At 52.8% G+C, this 27,028-nt stretch overlaps 2 protein-coding genes across 11 annotated transcripts in view; both read right to left on the reverse strand.

Moving 5' to 3' along the window:
• Positions 1–282: 282 nt before the first annotated feature.
• Positions 283–27,028, reverse strand: part of unc13bb (unc-13 homolog Bb (C. elegans)) — a 28,701-nt gene continuing 1,955 nt past the window's right edge. The window contains exons 2-43 of one of the 9 annotated variants that reach the window (XM_077737460.1): positions 25,314–25,343; positions 24,149–24,248; positions 23,549–23,666; positions 23,331–23,454; positions 23,064–23,137; positions 22,904–22,961; positions 22,582–22,611; positions 21,720–21,930; positions 11,882–12,142; positions 11,722–11,812; positions 9,008–9,048; positions 8,855–8,933; positions 8,147–8,221; positions 7,837–8,056; positions 7,518–7,745; positions 7,302–7,443; positions 7,055–7,224; positions 6,703–6,818; positions 6,468–6,631; positions 6,221–6,371; positions 6,074–6,142; positions 5,893–5,982; positions 5,689–5,826; positions 5,482–5,612; positions 5,325–5,410; positions 5,101–5,227; positions 4,937–5,033; positions 4,716–4,859; positions 4,544–4,621; positions 4,379–4,456; positions 4,009–4,077; positions 3,619–3,639; positions 3,413–3,501; positions 3,190–3,336; positions 2,997–3,120; positions 2,873–2,926; positions 2,731–2,808; positions 2,501–2,648; positions 2,266–2,322; positions 2,035–2,127; positions 1,793–1,952; positions 283–1,676 (exon numbers count right to left, since the gene is read on the reverse strand). In XM_077737460.1, coding sequence (XP_077593586.1) covers positions 1,391–1,676; positions 1,793–1,952; positions 2,035–2,127; positions 2,266–2,322; positions 2,501–2,648; positions 2,731–2,808; positions 2,873–2,926; positions 2,997–3,120; positions 3,190–3,336; positions 3,413–3,501; positions 3,619–3,639; positions 4,009–4,077; positions 4,379–4,456; positions 4,544–4,621; positions 4,716–4,859; positions 4,937–5,033; positions 5,101–5,227; positions 5,325–5,410; positions 5,482–5,612; positions 5,689–5,826; positions 5,893–5,982; positions 6,074–6,142; positions 6,221–6,371; positions 6,468–6,631; positions 6,703–6,818; positions 7,055–7,224; positions 7,302–7,443; positions 7,518–7,745; positions 7,837–8,056; positions 8,147–8,221; positions 8,855–8,933; positions 9,008–9,048; positions 11,722–11,812; positions 11,882–12,142; positions 21,720–21,930; positions 22,582–22,611; positions 22,904–22,961; positions 23,064–23,137; positions 23,331–23,454; positions 23,549–23,666; positions 24,149–24,248; positions 25,314–25,343 — 4,847 coding nt within the window. In that variant the 3' untranslated portion in view covers positions 283–1,390. Of the gene's footprint in view, positions 1,677–1,792; positions 1,953–2,034; positions 2,128–2,265; positions 2,323–2,500; positions 2,649–2,730; positions 2,809–2,872; positions 2,927–2,996; positions 3,121–3,189; positions 3,337–3,412; positions 3,502–3,618; positions 3,640–4,008; positions 4,078–4,378; positions 4,457–4,543; positions 4,622–4,715; positions 4,860–4,936; positions 5,034–5,100; positions 5,228–5,324; positions 5,411–5,481; positions 5,613–5,688; positions 5,827–5,892; positions 5,983–6,073; positions 6,143–6,220; positions 6,372–6,467; positions 6,632–6,702; positions 6,819–7,054; positions 7,225–7,301; positions 7,444–7,517; positions 7,746–7,836; positions 8,057–8,146; positions 8,222–8,854; positions 8,940–9,007; positions 9,049–11,721; positions 11,813–11,881; positions 12,143–12,461; positions 21,370–21,719; positions 21,931–22,581; positions 22,612–22,903; positions 22,962–23,063; positions 23,138–23,330; positions 23,455–23,548; positions 23,667–24,148; positions 24,249–25,313; positions 25,344–27,028 lie in introns of those variants that run through there. The other 8 variants (XM_077737459.1, XM_077737461.1, XM_077737462.1 and 5 more) reach the window with 8 other exon arrangements.
• LOC144210694 (uncharacterized) lies at positions 9,195–11,714 on the reverse strand. 2 transcript variants are annotated; one of them, XM_077737502.1, is made up of 3 exons: positions 11,229–11,714; positions 9,404–10,803; positions 9,195–9,312 (listed from the first exon to the last, which is right to left on the reverse strand). In XM_077737502.1, exons 2-3 carry the CDS (start codon positions 10,758–10,760, stop codon positions 9,272–9,274), a joined length of 1,398 nt encoding a protein of 465 aa, XP_077593628.1. In that variant the 5' UTR covers positions 10,761–10,803; positions 11,229–11,714; the 3' UTR covers positions 9,195–9,271. The 2 variants fall into 2 exon arrangements, with proteins under 2 accessions (XP_077593628.1, XP_077593629.1); XM_077737503.1 differs by having other exon boundaries at positions 9,404–11,714.

Raw genomic sequence — 27,028 nt, forward strand, 5'->3', positions numbered from 1 at the left:
CACCAAGCAATCTTTGCACCCAGACGGTGATACGGCATGGGCCATAAAAGGAATGACTCACTGATCCTTTTTTTTTTTTTTTTTTTTTTGAAAGAAATCGGGCAGAGAGGGCCTACAAAAAGCACCCCGTACGACCACGGACGGATGGATGGATACAGAGGGACGGACATGTTGTTAGCATCCCATATTTTATAGAAAGGTGGATGGAATGATGAGAAGACAACATGTCGAGTACACCAAGATACTATACTGAAAAGTTGTAAAAGCCAAGACGGACGGGGATTGATAAAATGGCACAAGTTACGGCTTTAATCTGTCATAGTCATCATGGGTTAAAAAGACAAGCTTCGGCTTCTCCTCACACATGAACATTGGTAGAAAGCACCAAAGATGAAAAAGTCACAAAAACAAATAGGATCATCACTTGGAATACAAGAATGGGTTCAGAAGTAGAAAACTAAACAGAACACCATCTAGGCCAGGAATTGAAAAACTGAAAACACAGTAAGGCAACTGAAATGAGCACAAAAAAATAATAATAATAATAATAATAATAATTGGGGGGGGGGGGGGGGGGGTGACAAAGACACAGATTGTTCACAGTTGTGATCCTTCATTCAATGCTTTTTGAAAAGAGTGGACACTCCAAGACTGTTTTTTTTCCCCTACAAATGGAGCTCTTGCATTGTAATTTGGCGGCAGCCCACCTACTACTACTACACCCTAAAGCCTGGCTAAGAAAACACAAAGGTTTGCTGCTGAGCTTTAAAAGAAAAGAAGGAAAAGCTTTCCAAGAGATGAAGGCGTGCGTACCAAGCCATTTGCCATCAATGGCACGGAAATCCAAAGGAGGGCTTTGGGTGGCAAAGACTCCAGCCAGTGGAAGTAAGGTCGTGGTGAAAGAGCTCCAACTTGCACCAAAAACAACTAGCCTTCGGCAGCAGCAGCAAACACTCTGCAAATTCCTCCTCCAGGGATCCCAGAATCAAATAAATAACGCCTTTAGAAAATAAATAGAAATAAAATGCACTTGCGGCCTGGGCCGTGGAACGCGTGTGCCGGTTCGTATTAACGTGACGTTGGGCGGATCCGCTCTGGCCTCACACGGCCTACAAAAGGCACCTTTCTCTTTTGGATAGAACCTTCGAAACGGACTCACCGGACGCTCGCTTTTCTTTCCCTGGCGAGCGTTCAAAGGGCTGACTTTGGCTCTAAAGGCACCACAATCCAGACCGGGCTTTTGTGTACATGTTGACATCCTCAGCTCACCTTGTTTTGTACAGAGTTTGAAAAGAAGGACGCGGGACTAACCCGTGAGGGACGGCGTCAACGCCATCTGGGTAAAGTGCGGCTAAATAGTTTAGTGGTATTTGTATTCCGTGGCCCCGCCTCACCTCTCCTCTTCGGCCGATCTACTCTCCGACTTGAGACGTACAAACTCCTTGGCCACGTCGTCGTTGGAGCGCTGGGACAAGATGCGCATGGCGGTCAGGCCCGTGTCGTCCATGTGCACGCACTGGGCCAACGGGCACCAACAGGCGCAGTTGCCCTTCTCCACAATGTCCCTCAACTGGATGACGGACAAGCCCACCACGCGGTCGGCTCGCCCAAAGCAGTAGTCCTTCACGCACACTTGGAGCTCGTAGCACTCGAAAGCGTCCTGGCTTCCCAGGACGCTGCAGAAAGAGAGAGAGAGAGAGAGAGAGAGAGAGAGAGAGAGGAGATGATTTGGCACCCCGTTTGGACAGAGCGCCCGGTTCCCCGGCCGGGAAGCAGAGCAGGCGCCACTCACAAGTGGAAGGTCTCGTTGAATTTGGGGGACCAGCTGTTGTTCTTGGATTTGGTCTGGAATTTGCGCTTCTTGTCGCTCAGGTGCGGCCCGATCACGGTCAGCTCCACAAAGGGCCGGAACATTCCGCTCGTCTGCCATTTCAAATCGCTGGCCGCCACCACTGTCGGGGGGAGAAAACAAGCCGACGGGCTTGAAGAAATGAGCAAGGGCCCGGCCGTATTTCTCACGCCAACCGCCATCACCTTTGGCGGAAACTTGGCGCTCCCCACTTTTAGGATGAGTGTGCAGTTCCACCTGGACGGACACCTCTCCGATGGGGTTGGACACGGCGGAACCTGGCCAAACGCAAAGAGCATCTGCTATAAAAGATTCGAAAGTATGGGCGGACGTTGTCACCGGGGCACCACCACGACAATTTACAGAGAGACGAGGGGAGGGGGAAAGGTCAGCTACTCCGATAGCGTGCAACCTACCGACGTTTGGCTTGGTTTTCTCACTGGACGTAAACCTTATACCCTTGCCGTTGTGCACTAGTAGGCGGGTAGCAGAAACAAAGAAAGAAAGAGAGAGAAAGGGCAGCAATACTTTTTGTTTAAACGCAGGGACGTGTCGACAAAGAGTTGAGGAAAAAAAAAGCCAAAGAAAAGCCAGCCCTGGCTCATAAGAGGGGGACATTTGCCTTAGGCGCTGGCGTGCGTGCGTGCGTACCTTGAGCGTGCTGAGTGCTCACAAAGGTTTTGATCAGGGTGTCCGTGGTCTGGGTGTACAGGGACAAGGTGTGGCGAAGTGAACACATCTCGGGACTCTTCTCCAGGAAGGCCTTCTTCAGACCGTTCCCTCCGGCGTGGAAATATTGCTGCCAGGCAAAAGGGGAAGGATAAACAAAAAGACCACTCGCGCCCTCTCGCTTTCCGACACATCGGTTGGCCCGGTCTGACCTTGACGGTGTCCAGCGCCACCTCCATGACGGCACATTGCCTGGGAGAAAGGCTCTTTGCCTCCCCCGCCATGTGGTCCTGCACAGAGAGCGGCGGTGAGAGCGGCGGCGGTGGCGGCGCTTGGGAAGCAATCGTCTCTTACTTTGAGCTTGGAAAGCTGACCCAGGTCTTTTGCGGCCGAGAGTATTTGCGCCCCCTGCCAAACTAAAAGCATTAAAACAAAGGAAAAGAGATGTATACAGCCGGTACGGAGCCGGTAAACCCACAAAGGTGTCGTTGCCCTGAGGAAGGACAATGGTCTTCTCCAGGTTGGTCATGACAATCCGCCACAGTTCCTTCAGCACGCGTTTCAGGACGCTCTTCTCGCAGATGGCCGCAAACAGAGTCAACCTGCCACGGAATGTCCGTAGAATGGACGCCGGGCCCCGCCATCGGACCATCCCGTGTGAGTGGACTCACTTGCCATCCAGGAAATCCATGAGCGGACGCAGCACGTTATCCGAGTCGGCCTCCACCTGGTTCTTGGCGTTGCCGTTGAGTGGCCCTTTGATCTGACACAGCAGACACGCCATCTGACGCATGCATTCGTTGATGCGGCTCTGGAAACTGCAAGTGGACGCCGCCGTAGACTTTGGCATGCCATTTTTCCAATTTTGCTCAGAGACTTCTTTTTTCTTCGTACCTGTTGCCAAATGTGCCGCTGAGCTGGTCCAGCACGCCGTTCAGCTTGACCTGCAAGTCGCCCAACAGGTCGCTGGCCTGGCCGTCCATCTGCGCAAAAGGTCACACGGAGAACATCCACCTTGGCTTCCACTTTTGAAGTATAAACCAAATCGCTGCAACTTTTACAGGTGTGCGATAAAACAAATGTATTTTCATGCTTCTTACCTTCTCTCCTGAAGTATCCAGCTTCAAACAGCAGGAAGGTTAGACAATGTTTTAGTAGAAGAAATAAATATATACGTATGTCGTAGGAATAAAATGAGGAGTATAGCGACGCCTAGCGGGTCTATTGCAAAATCTATTGGAGGTCAGGAAAGGAAACCAATGACATCAGCAAAGGCTGAGGAAATGAGCGGAGTACTTTTTGGGGGGGGAGGGGGGTTTGCCAGGGAAAGTCAATGACTGGTGACTTTTGTCACCATGGCGACGTAGGGCTTTTGCGCATCATTTGGAATTCCAAATGAATGGCTTGACGTTTGTTTGGTCGGACGAGGTTTTCGCTGGGAGGAGGGGGGGCAAAATTGGGATTGAAAATCGTTATCACTAAAACACAACCTGAACTTTGGCCTTTTCCCTTTCCTCCTCATCCTCAGCCTCTTCCTCCTCCTCTTCACTCTCCTCCAGCTAACAGAGGCAGTAAAAAATAAAATGAAGAATAAAAAAAAACACGGCTTTAGTCTGATGCCCAAAAACTGGTGCTTGAATTGAATTCAATGCACACACGCAATCGTCGTAATGTTGCACTGGAAGAGGATGGATGGCGGGGACAAAAAGCAAAAAAAGCAAAAAACAACACCTCCAGTTCTTGGAACCCATCTCAGGTGATTTTGCTAGCAAACTACAGATGACTGAAACATGGCAGCTCTTGCCAAAAAATAACTTGTTATTACAAAATGATAAGAACCCTCAGTGAGTTGGAGCTTACCTGTTTGCCACCCATGCACTGGAACATCTTCTCCAAGAGGATTCGCAATTGCTGCACGTTATTCATGAGGACGCACGGCTGCACGGCGCCGTGGCAAACGGGGAGGACGACAAAACTCAATTCATATCAAATGCTTCTTTTTTTTTTTACATTCAGCCCACTTACAATCTTCTCCTGGTCAACGTAGGAAGGGAAACTCTTGTTCAGAATGGCACTGTACTTTAAAAGAACTTTGGCGATGGTCTGAAAAGAAACGCAGGGAGTCTACTTTGAGCAAAATACGGCTAAGGACGGAAGAATCCAATTCCCGTCGGAGAGCAGAGGCCCGCTACCTTACCTTGGAGAAGCGGCGAGTGTACTTTGCCATGACCTCGGGGTCGGGACATTCCAATTTCTTGACGATCTCAAAGCTTTGGTTGAGCTGGGTGAAGACGTCCACCACCGAGCAAGAGAAGAGAGCGTGCTCCGACGTTTGCTGGAACTGCGGCGTGGAGTGTTGCGCTTAAGAGGAGCTCTTTATGAAAAAAAAAAACATTTTTTTTTTTTTTTTGGTCTTACCCCATCTTTTTTGTCTCTCTCCAGGGCTCCGTGCATGAATTCCATGGAGACGTCCTCATTTTCATCCAACCACTGCAGCACGAAATGCAAAAACCACCTGCCGGGGAAAGAAAAGGGCCTTTCCACCGAGTCTGGGACGTATCGGCCAGACGGCGGCCACTTACGACGGGTAGTCTGGAACCAGGTCCTTGAAGTTGGCCAAGTCCTTGACGTACTCGTTATAGAGCCATTTGACTTTGAAGTGAAAGTTCATGTAGTCGGTGCTCTTACAGAGCCTGTGCTTCTCGTGTTCTGCGTTGGGGCGGAAAAGGAAAACAACACCGGACTATGTCACGGAGAAGCTGAGCTTTCCATTCCATACAATTGACATTGACGGAAGTATTTGTACCTTCCATGGCGTACTTTGTGTCTTGAGCAAACAACGACCACATGACCTCGGCCGACACCTTGCCGACGTTCAACTCTTGAGGGAACCTGAAAAAATTGAAAAATCAGAAAAGTGCAAAAAGTGACCGGCGTGGAGTCGGTCGGCCGTGGATACGAACTGGTTGAGAACGTGCGTGTAGGAGTTCCTGTCCTCTTCGATGATGGACACGATGAGCATGATGAGTTTGGGCCAGAAATCCAGGTTCTTGAAGTTTGGACCCTGGTCTTCCAAAGACAGTTCCTCCTTGTTCTGAAAGCACAAAAGGAAAAAACCGAGACAAAATGATTGTCACCACCATGGAGCGGCTAATGCACGCGGGACTCCCCATTTCCAACGGTTGGTACTGTTGGCTGTACAGGTCGTTGCAGTTATTAAAGATGTAGTCATACGTGGAGTTGAGACAAGCCTTCACGCAGTCTCTGACAACTTGACTGGCTCTAGGTGGAGACTGCAACTCCTGGACCTGAGCAGTTGAAGCGTTTGACACTTACTCAAGCATACGAGCGTGCAGAAAGAGAGCGTGGGCTACCTTCATCCTGAAGAACGTAATGCTGGTTAAAAGGTCCACCGTTGATTTCAAATCCTGGAGACGATCTTTGTTGCTAGCGGGGAAGTGGTTCTGAAAAAGAGGAAAAGCATTTAGGGTTAGCTTGAGATCCGGCAGGCACCCCATGGTGCTTCGAGATACGAGAGCGTCGCTTAGATCTTACCCGGTAGGTGGAGAGGTCAATGCGCAGGGAGTTGTGCAGCTGGTCCAACAGCTTCACAAAGCGTTCTTTCTGCGGGCCGGACGAGAGCAACGGAGCGGTTCGTCGGGAGGAAGAAAGAGACAACGGCGGGCGGGCGCCATGACAAACCCCAAAATTGGAGGCGGCAAAACGGTTGGAGGCCGACACGTTGGTGGAGGCCGTGGTGTGGGCGTAGAAGGCGTTGATGTTGGCCAGCAGGGTGCTCATCACCGCCGGAACGCCGGGACACATGTATTTGGAAGACAGGCAGGCAAAGTGCCTGCAAATAGACACACACACACTCTATTTCCTTTTCGGCACAAACGCACCCTCCTGGTTATCGTACCCCGAACCCCCGGGGTCTCCCGGAACCTACGTCATGGCCTGATAGATGGATTCGATTCCGTATCGCATGGCAAACTCGTCCACGATATCTTGCGGCACGTCGTCGAAATAAACTTTCCAGGCGTCGTCGCCGCGCGCCTCCGGGATTTTCACCACGCCGTGCCCGTGGACGTCGGTAAAGTGGTGGAACAGGTTCTGGGATGGAAGGAAAGGGGTTTTTTTTCCCTGGGTTTTGCCTTTTTTTACAAAAATTATTCCTCTCTTACCTCATGTAAGCAAGTATACTGCACGTGGTAAGGGGCCACCTTCTCCTCTCCCTTTATTTCCACGTTGATTTGGAGGCGGATGGCGCCCGAGACGGCCGACTTGTCCGTCCTCTTCTCTGCAATTGGGCACAAAGTGGGTCAGGCGGAGCCGACCGAGCCTAGCGGCGGAAAGAGACGCCAGCTTTTTTGGGAGGCGGACCACCCCACCCCGCAATTTACTCTGACAGGCTGGCAATTAAGTGCGACTCATTCACGGCCATTTGGGAATGGAGCGCCGCAGGCGGCTCCTGGACAAATCGCCGGTCGCTCGGCACGGGAGCAAAATGGAACTACTGGCGGTGGGCTGGCTCACCTAGATTGTACCAGACGTCCATTTCGCCACTGAGCGTGCGGACCTCGATGATACTCTGGCCCAGGAAATCGTCCGATTCTCTCTTGAGACGCTGCTTGACCCGGGACTTGATGTCGTCGTCCTCGTCCCACACGCGCACCTTGATTCTGTCCGACGAGTTGTGGCATTCGCTAACAAAAGGGGAACATTTAATAACGGCGCCTGGAAGAGACCAAAAAACAAATAAAGGAGGGATGTATGTACTCACAAGTGGTACTTTTCCTCCCAGGAAGGATTGAGATTGCCATAGATGGTCTTGGTCCTCTTCTTGGTCTTGCCCACCTGCACCGTGACGTAGGGATCGCTGGAACCCGTCTTGTCCTTGGCCTGAAGTCCTTGGGCGCAAACCACTGAAAAGCCACAGTCGAATATGTCAACACACGGGATAAGGCAATGGCAATGGCGGTGGTGGCAGTGGACGCACCCGTGATGGTGACCTTGGCGGACCACTTGGAAGTACCGTCCAGCACGCTCTGCTTGATGGCCTTCATCTGCTGCGAATGGAGGCTTTTGCCGATGGCAAAGACTTCCCGGATGAGTTCGAAGAGCTCCGGCTTGTTCCTTTCCCGGATCTTCATCCGGTCCTTCATGGCCATGATGATGTTCTGGGTGCGGTCCTCGGCCCCGTGTTTGGAGCTCTTTTCGGCGGCGCCTGAGGGCGGGGACAAAAAAAAAAGGCGGCCCTGAAGCCAGCGAGGCGACCGGCGATTGGGCAGAGGACGAGCCTGGGCGGGCTCACGCACGTTGGAGACAGTCGGCATTGAGCAGTTCCTGACACTTTTCGTGACACTTGACGCCGCACTCGGAGCAACGCACGCCCTGGCGCGCGATGCCCCACAGAAGCCCCTCGCACTCGTAACAGTAGGTGGGCGTGGTGGCGGTCCACACCTCAAAGTTGTGCGGCGTGGTGCACGATATCGGGTAGATCAGCGCCTGAAGGCTCTTCTTGTAGACGTGCCTTTTCTGTTTGGTTGGGCCGACGACAAGAGGAGAAAGGTGGAGTCGAGCGGAAAGGGCAACCAACGCCCTTGATCCTTTGCCGGGACCACTCACCAGCTCCTCGTCCTTGATGGAAGATCGCGCCGCCATGGCGGACGCCATGCCGGCCTTCCGAGCTTGGACCAGGGACTGGAGAGAGCGGGAAAGCGCAGTGGATTTGACAGTTTGCCGGGAAACAAAAAAACAAAAAAAATTCAGGGAGCACCCACGACCAAGCCAAACGGTGGTGTACCCTCACTAATAAACACGCCAGTGCATAAAAAGGGCAAGGATTGGCTGCTATTACAGTGCTGGTGGTGGGATTGTGTCCAGGGCTCCACAACTCAGACCGATCCGAATATGAAGGAAGTAGTGAAAGGAGGATGACCACAAAGGGTTACTTAACTTACATTGGATACGGAGGAGGAGGAGGACTTTCTAACAGTGGGGGAAAGATGCATGCATTGGTTTGATTTTGTACGTCACACCCAAATCCAAAAGTGCTCTTTTGCTTGCTTGGGTTTGTCCCAACTTGCGCTAGATTCCAAAAACTTACCAGAGCCTGAGCAGGCAGAGAGAGAATGCGTTCGAGACAGTGGCGGGCAAAAGTTTCAGGTTTAAGAGAGGAGGAGGGAGAGAACAATTAGCCACCGGCCGCCTTTCACGTCACAACAACAACAACAACAACAAAAGTCAATAGATAGCCTCGCTGGTCGGAACGGAAAGATGGACAAAGAAGAACAACATCTGGAAAACAATGGAGAATTAGTCATTTCTACTCACCACATCGCTAACCAAGGCGATGGGCTTCTTTTTGCGAAGGTCCGGCATGCTGTCGATGCCGTAAAGGCCCGCTCCGCCGCTGTTGCTACGCAAGACACGTACGTTAGTCCAGCAAGGGGCGGGGGAGCTTAGCCAACACGCAATTCAACTCACCCTGGTTTTAGCTGTCCCACGTCGGGCTCCCGGTCGCTAACCTGCAAGAAAGAGCATTCGGGCCATTAACCGACGGTAAGGCAAGTGGTTGCTGAGACCAAAGGTACGGCAAAATAAAAATACAAGCAACAGGCAATCTCTCACGACAAAGTAAATAAGACATTGATGGAGGTGACAAAAAGGGGACGAGTGGGGGGAAACAAAAAGAAAATGGAATTCGTTAGACGGCACACAAATCCGCCTCCTTTGGCCACGTCTATGAGCTCATGGATTTGGAGCAACCTTATTTTCTTCTTGTGTCGTCTCTGTAAAGAAAGGAAGGAAAAATTCATTGGAGTCAATCCCAACTCTCAATGCATTGAGGCCTCTCTTTAAAGCCAAATCCGGCCATTTTACCTTGAGCAGAGCTTTCTAGAGATTGGAGTCTTTGGGAAGATTGAGAGGCGCAAGAGCCCCGAGAAGCCGTGGTGGACTGGGACGCCGCCCTCTGCTGACTTTGCCTCTTTTCTCTCAGGATGCGCTGGAAACGAGCCAGGCGGGCTCCGTGACCGCAATCATCCACTTTTGCCGTCTCCTCCGCCACGTCGTTCAAAGCCGCCCGGTCTGAGTCGGACATCCTCTCCGGTGGCATCTGGCCTCGTGTGCCCGGGTTAGGGGGGTCGGGGGCCATTTCCAAAGCGCTCCCGCCTTCTTTGCTGCTAAAAATGTCCACGTGGCCTCTGTCCCTCGGGGTGGACGCCGCCGAAGCGCCCTCTCCGTCGTCGGGGGCCTCGCCCGTGTCCCGAGTCGGTGCGGGCGGATCGCCGTCCACGTTCGGACTCTCCGCGAGGGGCGGAGCGATCGGCCACTCGGCGGCCACGCCGTCTCTGTGCCACGTCAGCTCCGCGGACGACTGGGACGTGACGTCCCAAGGCTCCGAGTGGAAGGAGTCCGACCTCTTCAAAGCCCGCCCGGGGCAGGGCGAGGCCCAGGGACTTTGCGCGCCTCCGCCCAAAGTGGCCACGTCAAACCCCAGGGCGGGAGAAGGACAGAGCCGCCACGCCGATCGGTCCGTCCAGTCCCCGTCCAAACTCTCCGCCGAGCCCATTTGGAGAGTGTCGGCGGAGGAGTAGAGGTCGTCGCGTGGCCATGGAGGTCCCGGGTGGCCCGGTGACGGTACCGGGGAGCCAGGAGGCCCGTCCTCCGCATTTGGACCGTCGTCCGAAGGGACGCCGGCCCGATCCTTCTGGTCCTTCGCCACTCCGGGCCGGGGAGGAGACCAAAGGTGTCGGGAGGCAAAATGGGACTCCGGCGATGACCGCAGGTGTTGGGAAGTGGCGTCGGGGAGGACGGCGCGGAGGGGGGAGGTGACGGCGTTCTGTCTCCCCAGGCTTCCCCGTCTGCTCCTCGCCACGGGAGCGGGCGGATGGTGAGGAGGCGCGGCCGAAGCCCCGCCGTAGAGCTCCCCGATTTCGCTGAGCACGGCATCCACGCAACAAGACACTTGGTCCACCGAGCCCCGTACGGAGGTCAAATAATGCTTGAGGTCCGAGATTTCCTCCTGGATCTTGTTGATGCCCTTCAGCTCTTTAAGCAGATCGTCCACCAGATGATTGGAACTTTTCTCCTTGTCCCCTTCATCCTCTTCACGACGGACGGGTGTCGCGGGGTCGGCCACGACGGCAGACTGGCGAGCGGGACGGCACTCCTGGGAGCCTCGTCTGACGTCTCCTCGCTGTCCTTGGGGGAACATGGTCTCCGTGGAACTATTCATATTGGGCAGATGAAAAATACTTTGCCTACATCTTCTTGTGTGCCTGCCAATGTCAGAAGCGGAGAAAAAAAAATGCACAATGAGCAAATGCGCCAATCGAGATTGAAAATGGTAAGAGATATTTTAGCGCACAGTGTGCATGGAGATGCCTGGCTAAGTTTGCAGTGTGGCGCGCAGCTGCTCCGAGCTGTCTAATTGCAACGCAAGCCGGCAATTAGTGCGCACGTCAAATATCCCTTCTTTTCTTGCCACTGTCTATGTCTTCTGCTAACCGCACCAGCTGTTCCAACCATTGACGTACATTACAATGAGCCAGCGGTTCAAGAAAATCTCATTTTCTTCCAGATTTGACAAGGTGTTCCACAGGATTTGAACCATGGCTCCCCACACACGGACAGATGTACATTGAACTCCACCATTGAAATGCTCATCTACAAATAAGAGACAAGAAAGAAAGACAATTCTTACCTTGGAATAGGAGAAGAAAGGATGGCAAAGAAGGGGAATCCTCTTCATAGAATCCAATCCATCTGCTCAACATTGGCCTCCAATTTGATGTTGCCTTCCATTCAAGTGGTTTGGAAGTGGATGAAATTTTCTAGCAATTGTAGCACTGCCGCCCGCCGTGGCCAGTCAGACGACGAGGGGAAGGAAGCGGGTGGCGGGCGTGTCACGTGATCCCGTTTCCGTCGCCACCCCTAGCGTGGCTTTTTTCTCTCGGCTTTTTTTCCTTTTTTTTTGCCGGCGCCGGCAAAGCAAGCATTTCGTGAAGTTTGACATTCCTTACAACTTACCTGGGCACCAGAATACACATGATTTTTGGGTAGACACTCGTTGTTGGCCTTTTTTGTTGAGTTGAAGAAAATGCCTTTTATCGGTCATTTTTGCAAGCCCGTCAAATCTCTTGAGCAACAATTGACCACAGGCAAAAATAAAGAAAGAGTGCGCGTGTGTTTCGTACCTCCCGGAGTTGCACCCGCACTTTATTGATGGCTTGCAACCAACGCAGTCTGGATGGAGAAATGGCTAAAGATGCCCCCTCGTGGCGGAACCTGAGGAGACGAATCAAAGGGGACAAGTTTCGGCGAATGGTCCGGGCGGCGGAACAAAAGCGGGCCTACCTCTGACGTCGGGACGCGGCTCTGTCCGTCGTGGGATCGGGCGAGCTCCGTCTGGCATCCGGGGCCGGCGAAGGGGCCGGCGAAGGGGCCGGCGGCGCCGTCTGGACCGCGGCGGCCGGTCCGTCGGACGGGGGATAGAAAGTGGCGCTGTGGTAGGAATGGAAGGACTCTTCCACTTCGGACGCCCCGGCGCTTTCGCTGAGCTGAGAGCTGCTCTGACTCAGGTTCCCCGAGGAGCCCAAGCGACTACTTTCCGTGGGACTGAAATCGGTAAAACGAGGGAAATGAGACGGGTCACAATGTGTGGGGCAAAAAGCAAGGCATCGGCACCATGGCCATCGACTAATTCTACGGAAAATCTCTAGGGTTTCCCATCACGTCTCTAGCCCGAGTAGATAGATGGGTGGGGAACTTTTTCCTCGACATTTTCCAAACATTTTGCTTTTGGATTTCTGACCAGCATCGGTGAACAAATTCTTGGAAAGCAAGAGTGAACCCCACTCATCTCGCCACAACGATGGCAGACCCTATTTGAATGGGGGCCCATTTCACAATGACGTGACGTAAAAAGGTAGCAAACCTTGAAGGGAGATTGTGGCATGTTGAAAAAATATTACAATAGAAAATAGGTTAACATTTGCATTCATTACTGCAAATGCATTGGTTTTTTTTTTTCAACTTCAACTAGAAATGCGAACCGAAACTTTTGGAAAAACAGCCACTACATACTAAACTAAGACGGACGTTGGAAATAGAGTCGGGTGCAAAAGCGAAAGTCGAGATTGGAGGAAGTACATTTCAGCAAGGAAGGAATTTAGAATGTTTTTTTTACTAGCCTTTTTGTATTCAACAGTCTCCTCTCTGATGGCTTGTCCAACGCCTGGTCGTTGCTAGCACCTGAAGAAGGATTTCTTTCTACAGGGATTCGGGGAGTGGCTTTTAAGGGCAAGGGTGCGGGGGGATGGAGTTGGGGGCTGCCGGGAACGCCCGTCTGGGCCCGGGGGACCACCTCATCCGTGGAACCTACCCTTTCGCCTCGAGGCGCATCGGACGCGACGCCGCTTTCCGTCCCGGAGGAAGGCTTGCCACCACCGCGCTTGGGTTGAGACGTGACCGGTGGAGAAGAGGCCGGCTTGGGCGGCTCCGCTTGCCAGGGAAAGCCAAATTTGGAGCCAAAGGACGCGGGGCCGACACTTTTTTCTTCTTGGAATAAACCCCCGGACAAGGTTTTTAGTCCGGAAAAAAGAGAAGTGCCCGTTTCCGCCTGGGGAGCCGCGGAAGCCGAGGGGCTGGCTGCTGCCGTGAAAAAGGATCTGGCGCTGTGGCTTTGTGCCGACACGAAACCAAAGAGAGCCTTGGCTTGAGACGGCTCCGCCGCCTCTTTTGCCGAGTGATCGTCCGACGGAGCCGCGTGGCCGCAACTGTTTCTTGGGACGCCGTGGTTATCTGGGCCCGCGGTCGGCTCCAGCGCCTTTTCAACGGGGATCTTTTCTGTCACGGTGGGCGTTTCCCTTTCTGCCCGCTCCCTCTCACCAACCACGTCTGGACCGGCGGCCTCCGCCGACGGGAGGGGAGCGCATTTCTCCTGGGCGCAATCCGCTGCTTTGGAGTCGGGCATCTTATTGGGATCGGCCGGGGTGCCGCTGGGCGCCACTCCCGGACCGCCGGCGCTCTTTTCGGAGGGCCGGGCTTTCAGTCCCGTGTCGGCGGAAAGCGGTCCGGCACTCTGCGGAGCCGGGCCTCCAAAGACTCCTCCGAGAAAGGAAGCGGCGGGCCGTGCCGGTGCGGCGGCCCCTCCAAAGAGCCCGCCCAGTAAAGGAACATTTGGCTGACCCGGGGTTTGTCCTCCCAAGATCCCAAAGAGTGAGCCTCCGGCGGTGGGCGGGTCGGACCGCTGATCGGACCGCTGATCGGAACCCTGAAGGATGTTTCCCAGGAAATTTCCAGCCGAGGCGGGAGCTACCCTCTGGCTGTTGGAACTTCCAAAAATACTTCCCAGGAGCGAAGGTCCAGGTTGGCTGGGAGCAGTCGGGGCCACCGATCCTCCCGGTCCCGTTCTCTCTGGAGCGGCCGCCGCCTGGCCGGGCAGCGTCGGTTTAAAAAGGGAGGAGACCGGGCCCGTGACTGTACCCCTCGAAGAATGATCTTGGGGTTTCTCCGCCGCCGGTGTCGGTCCTGGAACTTCGAGTGCGGGTGTGCTTACCGTCTTCCGCTCCTCATTTTTCGGTGGCATTTCATCTGGAGTGGAGCCATCTTTTCCGAGCTCTGCTTCTGCAGGTACAGCATGGTGGACCGCCGCCGCTTCAGCTTCACCTGTTTGAAGGCAACAACGTTCCACGACACCATCTTTTTGGAGTACATTTTCTGCCGTGTGATCTTTCTGCAATATTTCTGGCCCAGCCTTGCCTGGAGGGCCAATTCCAGGAGAAGATAAAACACGGTCACTGGCTGTTTTTTGTTCAAGAGGGGCACTTGTGGTCGCCTCGGAAAGAGTAGTGATCTTCTTCCCGTCATCTACATTTGGCATACTTGGAGGTAGGGTGGAAGATTGGACTAAGGCATCGGACTCTGCAGGGACACGCATTTGTGTGGAAGCTTTGGCAACGGGTCCGGCCGGTGCCCCGCTGGCCCGCGTGGCCTCGGGCGGAGCCGTGGAAACTCCGAATAGGCCGGCGAGTAGGGAGCCTCCTGCCTGGGAACCGGCGCTATGGGATGCGGAGCCAGAGCCGGCGAATAAGCCTCCAATGAAGGAGGATTCTCCCGCCGGAGGTCCGGCCGTCCCGCTGCTCTTTGTCGGGCCAGTTGGCGCAGTTGGCGCAGTTGGCGCAGTGGCTTTGCTCTGCTGACCTCCAAATAAGCCACCGAGGAATGAGCCGCCGCCGCCGCCGCCGCCGGGCTGGGAGGCGGCACTTTGGCCCGAAGAGCCTCCAAAAACGGCTCCTAGAAGAGAACCTCCGGACTCGGACCCAGTTTGAGGGGAGGAATTTCCAAAGACAGAAAACAGGCTGTTAGCTTGGGTGTCCCTGGGGCCCGGTGATCCTTTTGGACCTACCTGGCTCTCACTGGCTTGGGCGCTAGCCCCAGAAAATAAGGAAAGCAAGCCTTTGGCCGGCAGGTTTTCTGAAATGAATCCTGGTTTTGGAGCCGTCTGACCTGCTCCACTCAGCGTAGGCGCCGGTGGCTCAAGGGGAGCCACGACCTGGGCCGCGGTCTTAGCCATTGTTTCCCTCGATGGAGTCGTACCTTCACGGGGGGTTTCTCGGGAAGAGACGTCAACGTGCCGAACTTCACATCTGGTTTCGAGTTCTTTGGATTCTACCTTTTCGTGGCCCCGTGGATGGTCACTTGAAACTTTATCCACGTCTTCTTGGAACAAAGTGCCTGAGAGCGAAAGACTAGCCGAAGATTTTGGTGTTGGTGGTGGTGGTGCTTTGCCAGCGGAGCTGACGGAAGGTGAAGATTGAGACGTCGTGGGTCCGCCAGAGTGTACCGGGACTGGACTGGGGCGCCGTGAAGGCACGGCCACGGAAGTATTTGCGCCGGCTCCTGACGTTTGGGAGGCATTGCCCGCACTAAACATGGACAAAAATGTTTTGCCTGTACCTTCGCTTGAGGAAGACAGCCCACCTAATATCCCCCCTAGAACGGAGCTGGCGTTTTGACCTGCTGTCGGAGGCTGGCTTTTTGGTTGCGGTGGCACGCCCGGTTGTTGACGTGGCTCTTGGACTCCTCTCTGATGCGTGGACGTGCCCGTTGCTGCTGCCGCCGCCGCCGCTCCTGTCGTTGTTGGCTCAGCCGCTGGGGGAGTGGGATCGCCGAATTTGGAAAAGAGAGATTTTACCGGGTTTTGAGTTAAACCGGACGATCCGGAAACCATTCCCCCGAAAAGAGATCCCGACTGAGGTTGTGACGGTTGACTATTTGCGCCACCAAACATGGAAAAGAAGCCCGCCGTCTGCCGATCTCTCGGTGGGCAAATTCCCTCTTGTGGAGTTTTTGCTTCGGGTTGAGGGGGGCGGCTGGTGGATTGGGACTCTCCCAACATGGCTAAAATACTCCTTCCCGGTGATTCCACTTTTGGCTGTTGGGGAGTGGCGTTTGCCTGCGAGGGCTCACTTTTTCCGGCAGCCCGGACGGGACCGGAGCCGCTAAACACGGATAAAAATCCTCTGCCCAAAGACTCTTGTTGTGGAGGCGCTGGCAAAGCGCCGGTTTGGGGGGCGGCCCCCGCCGACGGTCCCGTTAAAATTTGACCCAGGGAAAAGCCAAAGAGGCCGCTGGAGGATTGGGGGATATTTTCTGCTTTGGTCTGTTGGTCAAGCGGTGGCACTTTTGTCTGGCTTGAAGAAGTTCCACCGGCGACGTTAGAGGAGACTTCTCTTGGTTTTGGGCAGGGCGCTTCTTTTCCTGCTCCAGGCGTACAACTTTGGCTCAGTGTTTGTTGTCTCTGTATACCACCTTTAGGTTTAGCTGTGGTCGGCTTGGGCGCTTCCTTTTTGGGCGGGCCGGCAGAATCCGTATGAAACAGGCTGCCGATTGAGCCAAATAGATTTGCTACTCCCGTTGGCTCTTCAACTGGACTTGGACTTGCAACATTTCCACTTTTGCTGGGCTGAATGGGAGACATCTCTGGCTTTTGCCGGGGTCCCTCCATTCCCACCGCCGACTTGAGAAAGTTGACCGGTCCCGGCTGCTCGGGAGCTTTTTGGGCCAGGCCTTCGGGCTCTTTTGCCGGTCCTCCAGGAGGACCGCCTTTCATCCGGGATTCCTTCGATCCCAAAGGCACCGGCGGAGAGGCCTCCGCCGGGGTCCGCCTCGGCAAGCTGGCTTTCTGCGAACTGGAAGCGGTTTGTGCCGGGGGACCCGCTACTTGATTTGTGCTCGAAAATGGAGCCGTCATTCTTTCCTGTACATTTTTTGCTGGACTCGCAGCTTTAGCATCTTCTGGCAGGATCTTTGGCTTGACACTAGATGAAATCACATTTTTAGAAAGTTTGTCGGTCGTGTTCTGGCGTTCCCTCCGACTGGAAGTCGGGACGTTGGACGGGAGCGCGGGACCTTTGCCCACCAAAGAAGAGATGAGGGATGAAATCTTCTGCACCGGACGAATGGGCCGGGCTTCTACGGGCGCCACGCTCTTTCGCCACTCCTCTTCAGACACGTCCTCGACGTGCTTTATAGAAACGCCGGTGGACGAACGGCGCCGTTGGCTGGGTCGATAACAGTCGTAAAGCACCCGCTGGTTCAGGCCTGCGGTGGCGGTGGAACTCAGTGAAACGGCAACCTTTTGCGCCAGAAAGGATCTGTTTTCTTGGCTGTTCCACTCGGGGCCCCAATGCTCTTTAGCACGACAGGAAAGGTCCATGACGTATTTGCCCCGGTCTTCTGGAATGACCTCCTCGCTCGCCCTTTGACCCACGCGCACTTTGTTTAACGTGTACGACGTGAAAGGTGCGCACTGGCTCCCCGGCGAGGCAAAAGAGTTTTCAAACATCTGAGCAAATTGCTCAAGATTTAGGTTGACGATCTGGTTGCCTTTTCGGAAAGCCGCAGACAGGTCCAAGGGGCCGTTGAGTAGTCGCCACTCTTGGCCGGGCAGCCACAGCAGCTCGTCCTCGTTGTACAGGGGAATCTTGAAGCCACACACTAAGACCATTTCGTCGAAAAGCCAGGCGCTGGGAAAGCTATCGCACGGCGGCGGCGGCGCATTTACCCAAGAGTGGTCTTCGGGGGTACACACGTACACGTATTCGCCGTCCGCGTCTGTCAGCAAGGCATAAATGTACTCGTGATCGGTGTAAACAAAGTAGCCGCAGTCCCCGTCTTGGGCGGGCCACCACATACCTTGCTCCAGGAGCGCCAGCCACTGCTGATGCCATTCGCCGTCGTCCGTGTGGAGATTGCCGTCGGAGGGCCGGCCGGCGTATTGGCCCCGACTCAAATTGCACGGACCGGTTTGGATCCCGTTGGTCTCCACTGCGTGCTGCCAGTTGGCCGAGTAAGACAAGGCGGGCGCCGTCTCCTCGTAGTAGCCTTGGTGGTATGCGATTCCGTTGGAGCTGCAAGTGGCGCTGTCGCCGTAGTGCCATTGCTCCCACCTTGCGTTTTGTTTAGTGGTTAAATTCAACACTCCCTGTTTATCGGAGCTATACTCCACGTTGGCCAACTCTTCTCCGTGGCCGTTCCAAGATTGCCGGGGGTAAACTTCGGCGCTCCCACGTGGCTCCATCCCATCGGCATAACAGACGTCGCCTTGCCACGTGGTGGGGGAAGCCAGAGGCCGATTGCCCTCCGGAGGAAAAGTTTGCAATTTCTGCCGGCTCTGGCCGTAGCCCGACGAGTCCTCCGGTCGGAGTCGGGCACGCAACGATTCATTCTGGAACTCTTGCCAGATGGTACTTCCGCGGATCCACTGGTTTTCATCATACGAGGAACTCCATGGATACGGAGAAAGTTGGCCGCTGGAGTATTGGCCGGGCGATACGCACACCGAGGGCAGGCTGCCGCAAATGGGGGGCTCCGTCTCCTCCCATCGGGAATCGCCACCGGAAGAGTCTGAGAAATACAACTGAGGTAAATTGCCCGTGCTCAACGAGGAGTAACTCGCGTGACTCTGCCGGAGGGACCTGGCAAAAGTCGCCGTGGTTCTTAAATCCAAACTGTCCCGGTCGATGGACACGGGGGCACTTTGGAAATCGTGTCTGCTCCGTCCCGGAGCCAGATGAGGTGACGAGAGATGCGACGCTTCGGTGGGCCGGCCCAACGTGTCCAGGTAGGAACAAGAAACAGATTCCCTGGGGCCGGCTTTGTTTTTGGGAAAGGCGTTGGGCCGGGTATTTTGCGGAGTCTTCTTATGGTCCGGGGAGCTCGGCGGGCGTTTGTTAAAATGGCTCTGTGCGGGATTTTGTAGAACTGCATGACTGTTTTGACAAAAGGGGCGCTCTATTGGCGCCTGGCTGTCTTTTAGATGATCTTCGGAGCTTTCTCTGAACTTGCTTAGCAAACCAGAGAGCATTTTAGAAGGATTTGCTGTCATTTTCTCTTCTGGATGAATGGGATTACTTGCCACATGGATCCGTGTCTCGCTAACACCTTTGGCTTTTTGGAGAACACGGTCTTGTCTGGAAGACTCCGACAGTCTCCGAGAAGCAGCGGCGAGAGAATTGTCTTCTGAGCTAACTCCCCATTGACCCCGTTCAGACATCCGAACGTTCTCCTCTTGGCTCTCGCGAGTGTCGTACACGCCGGGGACAATTGGGCCAGGCGGGGTTGCCGAGGGCTCCGGTGAGTTTGTACCGTCGGCAGAGGCAAACTTAAAAAGACCCGAAAGAAGAGTGCCCGATTTGGGTGGAGATTCCTTAAGCGGAACAGTCTGCTGTCGAGAAAACTTTTGTTTACCTGTATCCCGTTGGATGACGCGAGCGGGTACCTCTGCAGCTGCAATGCTTTTGCTCGGCCGGTCGCGCCGCCGCGTGTCGTTTGGCGGCTCAGCGCTGGATTCAAACGTTCCTACTTGATTCGCTGGAGGCGGGACGGTCGCAGAGTCTTCGGGGGCGTTGGCTTTAAAAAGCCCAGAGAAAAAACTTTGAGGTGGAGCTTGACGTTGCGGATTGGCTGGAGGTAAACTGGGTGACATTTTCTGGTTGTGAACACCAGGGCTGATGACAGTACTACTCGGTTCTGAACCGGGGGTTTCGGGCGCCGGATGAAATATGCTAGAGAACCATCCTTTTTCTGTGTTTTGCTGCGGCACGGCAGGCCTTTGGCGAAAGACCTGTGTGGATTGATCTTGCGATGGCGCCACATTTGTTGTCCTTCCATCTTCACTGGAGGCAAATTTCAAAAATCCTGACAAGAAACCCTCAGCTTTTGCTTGTGGCTGAGTGGAGCCCTTTTCAGAAGACGGCCAAGGCACTTGATGGGATGACGGATCCTTCCACTTGTTCTGACATCCCGGCTCTTCAAATGAACCAAATACGGGATAAACTGCCACGGGTTCCTGGGGTATGTTGGGGGCCAAAGGGGGGATCAGCGAACCAAAGGACTTTTTCAGGTTAGATAAGTGGCCACTATCCGCTGGCGCGGCGCCGCTAGCAGTGTGGGCCTTTGCCGATGCGGCTATAGACGGCGCGCTTTCCTTTGTTCCTTTGACAAAAACGCTAGTCTTACCAAATGGGGAGTCGCCACCACGATGATCCGTTGGCCCTGGCTCCTTGTTTTTTTCACTGGGATTCTTCACCTCTCTTGAGGGAAACAGCTTTAGGGGATTTAACTTGCCTAGAACAGAGTCGCCCTGAGGATGGGCTCCGAGGTCCAACTGTTGCCCCTTTCTACCCAAAGCGCGAGCGTCCGTTTCAGGTCCACTCTCTGCCCTGGACGGCCTTCTGGCTGGCGGGCCAAAGACACTTCCAGGTGCCGATTCCACGGGAGAAACCACCGCTACCGGGGCAGAGCTTCTCGATTTAGGAATGAAGGACAAGAGCTTGGTGATGCCGGACGGCGGCGGCGATTCAGAGGATGACGTTGGATGTGCGACGGGCCGTTCGGACCCCGGAGCCACTCGGTCCGTGAGATTGTTGAAGAAGGAGTTCATGGCGTCTCGCACGCCTAAAATTCCTGGGGTAACGTGCGACCGACTCTCTGCCGTTAGAGCATCCTTCAAACTCTGGTGCTCCTCTCCGCCATCCGACTTGTTGCTTCCCTGAGACGATAGCCTCGATTTCGTGGGATGAGGAAGAGAGGCGTACTTGCTAATTTCCTCCTCTTTCTCGGCCAGGTATTCCGAAACGGTTTCCACCAGACACTGCAGCTCGTCCATGGGGTCGACGTACTCTTCCAGGGGTTCTTCTACCGGCGACAGTGCCGCCTCTGCCACAGTTCTGGCTCTTGTGCACTTTTGGTCCGCGTAGCAGTCATAAGGGAAGCTTCCGTCTCGTCCGGTCATCGACGCGGACACGTCTCGTGCGGAAAAGTCGTGGGCGTCTTGGCTTACTCTGAAGGAAGCGTGACGGTGGTCCCCGGAATGGGGCGACTCCAAATGGCACGGCCATTGCGTGCTTGCGTCTTGCTCGCTCTTGTAGGCCAGATAATGTTCCAGGGTGACATCCAGTTCATTTTTAGCCCACATCCTTGTCTTATAGAGAAGACCACCGTCACTGTCCTGCTGCCTAGCCTGCAACTCTGACCTCTGAAAGTTAAAGGCAGCCCCTCTTTTCCCACGGGGCTCTCCGGTGACTTTGCCGCCTCCGTGTTTCTCCCCCACTTCCCCGGCGGGCTTCTTTCTTCGCCGATCGATGGTGTCGTAGCCTTGGGGATAGAGTACGGGCAAAGAAGAAAGTCGTCGGGTATCTTGAAGGTGGCTTCGAGCGTTGTCACGTGAATCCTCCAAAAGGTCACTCTGTTGAAGCGGCCTTCCGTATGGGCTTTCCCAATCTTCCATTTGGGAATCTACCGGGATAATTCTGACTCTTCCCTTTTCATTGAGCGATCTAATTCGGTTAAGCGCGGTGACGTTTTAAGGAGGTGAGCGCGTGGGGGGGGGGGAGACGTAGAGGATAAAGGAGATAAAGAAAGAAAGGAGAAAAGAAACAAGCAAGCAAACCAAACATTGTTCATCAGGGTGAAAGTGAAAGAAAAACAGAAGCGTTGGACTGAAACAATAATCATCAAGAGCCTAATGTGTTAAACAAACATTAGAATAAATGCCAAAGTACAAGTCATTACATTCCAGTACATTTACTGCATGTCTCCTTTGTATCACCATCACATAGAGGCTGTGCTTTCTAGTTCAGTTAGTCTTCTAGCTTGTTTTTAAATGAAAATATTTGAGAAAGCCTACCTGCTTCGTTGGTCTCGGTATTCCAGTTCTAGACTGCGGAGGGAGCCGGCGCACGAGTCCGGAAGGCGATGCGGCCGAGGGCCCACCGGATACTGGTGCGCGGACGAGTTGGGCTGAGCTGTCGTGTGGTAACGTGGCGGTAAACTATTACTCGTCTCGCTGCGGTAGTCGCTGTCACGGTCATCCACGGCGCTGTCCTGGTCCTCCAAAGCTGAAAACAAAGGAAAATCTTTTATCCTCACATTCGAATCATCAGAGGTAAAAAAAAATTAAAGAGAATGCATCCTTTAAAAAGCTAGCATATTGTGATGAATTGACCCCATTTCTTGAAGTACAAGGCAAAGGCAAAAGATTTTTGGGCACCTGAATAGGCTCCATCTTAACAGGGACCCGGAAAATCAAAATGGCTCAACAGATGGAAATAGAATGCTAAGAAGACATTAGGACATTTGTACACTCTAGTATCGCTAGATTAGACACCGAGTGGGGAAAATGGGTGCAGGGGGAAAACACTTTTACTGCGTTGGGAATATAAACAGGGGACACTTTTACTAGGTTAGGAATATAAAAGCCCCGTGACAGGTTTTCTTGATATCAAAAACAAACCAAGACAAATGTATCCAAATGACCACTGCGTATATGACAGTTATCCTTAGTTTTAACCAATTGATTGTGGTTGCACAGATTGGCACACCGACACACTTGTTTTGGCTTTGATATCACAAAAGTATATATTCAGAGCAAAGGTACGTGTCGATTTCCTCATCTCAAATCTCCACGGACAAACGCTGTCGGGGAATATGGAAGGACGGCACGAATCGGACGCCGAGGATTGACCGGGAAAAGTGGCGGTTTTACATACTCAGTGAGTCGGCCCATCCGAAATAGTTGCCTGGTAAAAGGTGTAAATATAATGGGTGAATTCAAGTAGGTAGGTAGAAGGGAGAGAAAAAAATTCAACAGGGTTAGGCATCATTTATTTGTTGCTTTTTTTGACTCTAAATTTTAAAAGAATTGGAAATAGCCACCAGCGACTGTAGAAATGTCTGCGACCAAACAGACATGCGAACAAAGCTTTGAGACTGTTATGAGCTTGACGCAGTTCAGACTGAATCCATTTATAGTCATAAAAAAATAAAAATATTTCTCCAGGTTATAAGAAACTGAATGTAGAAAAGACTTACAGCACTGGGAAGCCGTGGGGAGCAATTTATGAGCGTCCACGTCGTCCAGAGGAGAATACTGTTTATCAGACAAAACACAAAATTGAGACCTTTGTGAGTTTCAAACTACACTTGGGCCATAATTTATTAGCATCCATACAGCTACGTGAAATGTCATTACCTCGTTAAGGATTTCCATGGAATTGATTCGTTCCAGTTTGTCTGTCCAGTACTGAGCCTCATTTTCTGGAATATCTGGTTGGAGGGAAAAAAAAAAATCTCAAAATAAATCATCTGCCTCCCATAGACATACATATCTTGATTTATGGACTGACAATGAGTGGCCCGCGTTAGATTTTCCAGAAGAGAAAGGTCCAAAAGTGCGTCTTGGCCAGGGACTGAGCAAAGAAATGTAGCAAGAGCAGAAAAAGAGGAGTCCCTCACTCACCAAAAGGCAGCTCAAAGCGCGTGTCCAGTAAGAGTCGATGAGGGGTGGGGTTTTTGGTGCCGTAGATCTGGTCGGCTTTCATCAGGACCTCGGCGTCCAGTAGATGCCACTCGCCTTGGCCCTCCTGCAAAGGGTCAAGTCAAGCGTTGGAGTCGGAAATTTCATACGTGGCGCCAAACATTACTTTTGGAGAGGCAAGGCCACATTGGCGTTCTGACCTTCTCCGACTGATGAATATGCTTTAAAGGCATCCAGGCCGTCCCCACCATGGTGTCCCAGATCAGGCCTTTGTTCCAGACCTCCACGATGAGGCCCAGACCCGACCGATTGATTTCACTGTGGAAGAAAACAAGATTTTACTCCGAGGGGAAAAAAAAGGCAAAGTTGGATAGGGAGGGGCCCGCCTTCCGCCAGCGACCAACTAATCTAGTCGGCCTGGTCGGACGATTCAAAGGCCCGAAGACGATGAAATTGGACGTTAGTTTTTGAAAGGGAGCCACATGAAAAGGACATTTGCACACTCATCTGTGGGCCAATCAAAAAGGAGAGCCGAGATAGGCCCATTCATCAAAGTGAGCGGCTCGGACGCTTTGACCGGCAGAGTTTCCATGGCGTCCAGGTGCGGAGATAAAGGATTTTTTTTTTCACTCAAACGAGAGCGCCGAATAAATCAGTGGCGTAATGAGACTCCTTGGAATTGGCACATTTCATTGAGACAATGGTTTGGCGCTCATCAATTCTCTGGACGTGCATTACATGGACTAGATCCGCTTGAGTATCTTCCCAGGAGCATTTGGATGTACACACCACATACTTACAACATGAAATCTTGTTCCCAGCAAGGCTGAGCTCCACGCACAGTGATGGTGGTGCTTTTGACATTCTGCACCTTCAGCGTCACGTACGTGTTGAATTTGTCTGAAAAGAAAATGGAGAGGATTCATCGGACACTCGTACCAGAGACGTGAAGGAAAGGCGTCCCTTCGTTCTAGATGAGTCATTCATTGATTTTAACCCGTGCCCTTGCACTCCCAACTTGTTGCCTCTCCATTAAAGGTCAAACAAAATGGGGTGCGGTGGGGCGGTGGGTGGGGGGGTGCCGCAAATCCCATGGATACGCCGAGCTCCCGTTCCATGCTTCCGGCCACAGACAAAAGCCCCGATTCATAGTGACAGTTGGCCTTTTACCCGCCGGATAAAATAACCTTGGGGCCCCGGGAAGCGCAGTCGCTCGGGCCGTCGCGCCATTGGCAAAGGGACGGATTGGCAGAGAAGTGTGCGGTGGCCGTCAACAAGGGGCGATTGAGACTGTCTGCTATTCTAACTGGCTTTCCCGGTCAATGCATCATTCTGCAGTCCCGTTGAAAACATTGGCAAAGGCCGCAACATAAATTCTCTTCTTATCGAGCTGCGGTTTCCTGAGGCAGCCGGTGGGAAGGCTTACGTGGGTGGCGCCGTATCCGAGGTCAATGGGGGGAAAGTTTGGAAGGTGGAAATGAATGTTTCCATCGTGTATATTTACTCCAACAGAGCTGTATAGACGCGTACTCTGTATCCACAGGCCTTGTGTTTGGTTAGGTGAATTATCCGCCGTGTTTGCTTTGGGGCAGGTGCTACACGTGCCGCCGTCCGGGCCACGGAAAGAGCCCGGCGACTAAAAGGCACACGTGACTCACGTCGGGGCGTTATTAAAGCGCTCCCCCGAAAGTGAAGTCTCGCCACCCCGTCGGCGGGGCCACTCCAAAGCGCTAAGATGAGGCTTAAAAGCTTCCGCGGGTGTGAACTTCAAACAAGGGATCGACATGAAGGAGAGAGGCCCTGGATTTGGACTGATCCGACAACGATCTTAAGTCAAGTGCACACGCCGACACGGAAGCTTCATCCTACACGGCTCACATTTCACGACTTTGCACCTCACGTAAAGCGCAAAATTGTATGGAGAGAGTAATGTGCCGTAAGAGGAACATTGAAGAGAGTACTCACCCCAAGGTCCTTCGAGCTTGGCTTTTTTCACTGCAAAAAAAAGGGAGAGGTGGTTAAACACCCTTATCATGTGATCTTTTCTTGATGCCACTTCAACAAGTTCACAATCCTAGTTGCAGTCAGTCAAACAAGGCCTGGAAGGACGAAGACAAAAGGCCTCCTACGCGTCGGGAACGTGACAGGACTAAACAGCCGCGCTAATATTTGCATAGACTTAAGACGCGTGACACGACGGAGGTTGTTTTTCGGCCCGAATAACGTCAGATGCAATTGTCATGGAAGCCTGACATTGGTCATCCATATTCAAACAAAGGAACCGTGCCTCGTGACACACCATTACACTGAAAGTAGATCAACAGTGAGAAAGAAAGAAAGAAAGGAAAAAGGAAGAAAGAATCAGGCGCATGACATCATTGTCACTCAATGTGCACATAAACGTTCAAATGTTTTCAAAGAGGTTCGATTCTTGAATTACTCATTGTTTCCCGATACCGTACTATTCTTAACTGACGTTTAGCTTGGCACTCGGGCAGCTTACAAAAGCTTCTTTTCTTGTTGTTTTAACCTCTTCGGCGGCTTAGACGCAAAGAATGATACATTTCAGGCTCAAATAGTTTCAATGTTGGGCGTACCACCATCGCGGTCGTTGATACTGTGCCGAGGGAAGAAGGATCACATACAAGATCCAGAGCGCAAACCACGTTGCTAATGTGCCTGCCGCTGGGACCGTGGATGGGCGCTCAGAACGGCTTCCAAACTAAAGATAGGTATTTAGTATTCACTCGGAGAGACCTGTCGTCAATAGTCTCGGTAGGATTAGTGCATCATAAAAAATGACAATTCAGTTGTGGCCTAGTCAGTCCTAAAAGGAATCCCATATAATAACTACTATGCTGCCGTTAGGTTACAGGACAGGTGGGCTAGAAAATGAATGGGCCCTGCCGGCGGCCATCTTGATTCCTTTGGTGCAGCCACGGGACAATATTTGTGGGATTGTCAAGTGCTTTGGAGGGGATTAATAGTGATTGCTGTGCCAGTGTTGGGGCAAATATAACCTACTAAACCTCTGGAGCCTTAGCTGGCAGATGGGCTAAAAGTGGATGATGATGATGATGATGATGAGGATGATGGAGGAGGAACAAACTACACATATTTCAATGCACTGGAACCTCCCTGCTCAGTTAGCTTAAAATCTAGGACATTTCAATGTTATGCAATCCCCCAAACAGATCCGCAAAGCTGTATTTTCAGCTTGGTCCTAGCAAAAAAAAGGAAGAAAGAAAGAAAGACTTTTAGTTGTACCGTCAGTGCAGTAGACAAGCTGAGCAGTGGCCATTTAGCATTATTTGCACAATCTTATTTCACAAAGGCCCGAGGACAAGAAAGTGCCGGGCAGTAATGCTGGAAACCGATAGTTATCGCGGCCTGCATACGTGCGTGTGTGCGGGCGGGCGGCCGCCGTGGATCTACCCGGCTTTGCTGCAATTACAAAGCACTTTATTTTAGTTGCTCCTAGAACGACTGTATACGAGAATAATAACAAATTTTGCCTGGGTCGTTCGAAAATGATCTCGGAAAGCAAAAAAGGATTCCGTGACAAAAAAAATAGGGATTATGCTTTACTTGGAGAACAGCGGCGAACAGGAAGTGACATTATGGTCTCTAATTCTACGTGCAGAAGCGCACTTCCGCTGGTGATGTTGGCTTTGATCGGA

The sequence above is a fragment of the Stigmatopora nigra genome, chromosome 17, assembly GCF_051989575.1.
Source record: "Stigmatopora nigra isolate UIUO_SnigA chromosome 17, RoL_Snig_1.1, whole genome shotgun sequence".
Taxonomy (NCBI): Eukaryota; Metazoa; Chordata; class Actinopteri; order Syngnathiformes; family Syngnathidae; genus Stigmatopora; species Stigmatopora nigra.

Excerpts from the sequence above, each read along its gene's own strand:
- LOC144210694 (XM_077737502.1), bottom strand. The coding sequence starts at position 10,760 with ATGAATAGTTCCACGGAGACCATGTTCCCCCAAGGACAGCGAGGAGAC. Across the intron at positions 9,313-9,403 it reads TCTAGAAAGCTCTGCTCAAG|AGACGACACAAGAAGAAAAT; the intron begins GTAAAATGGCCG and ends CTTTCTTTACAG.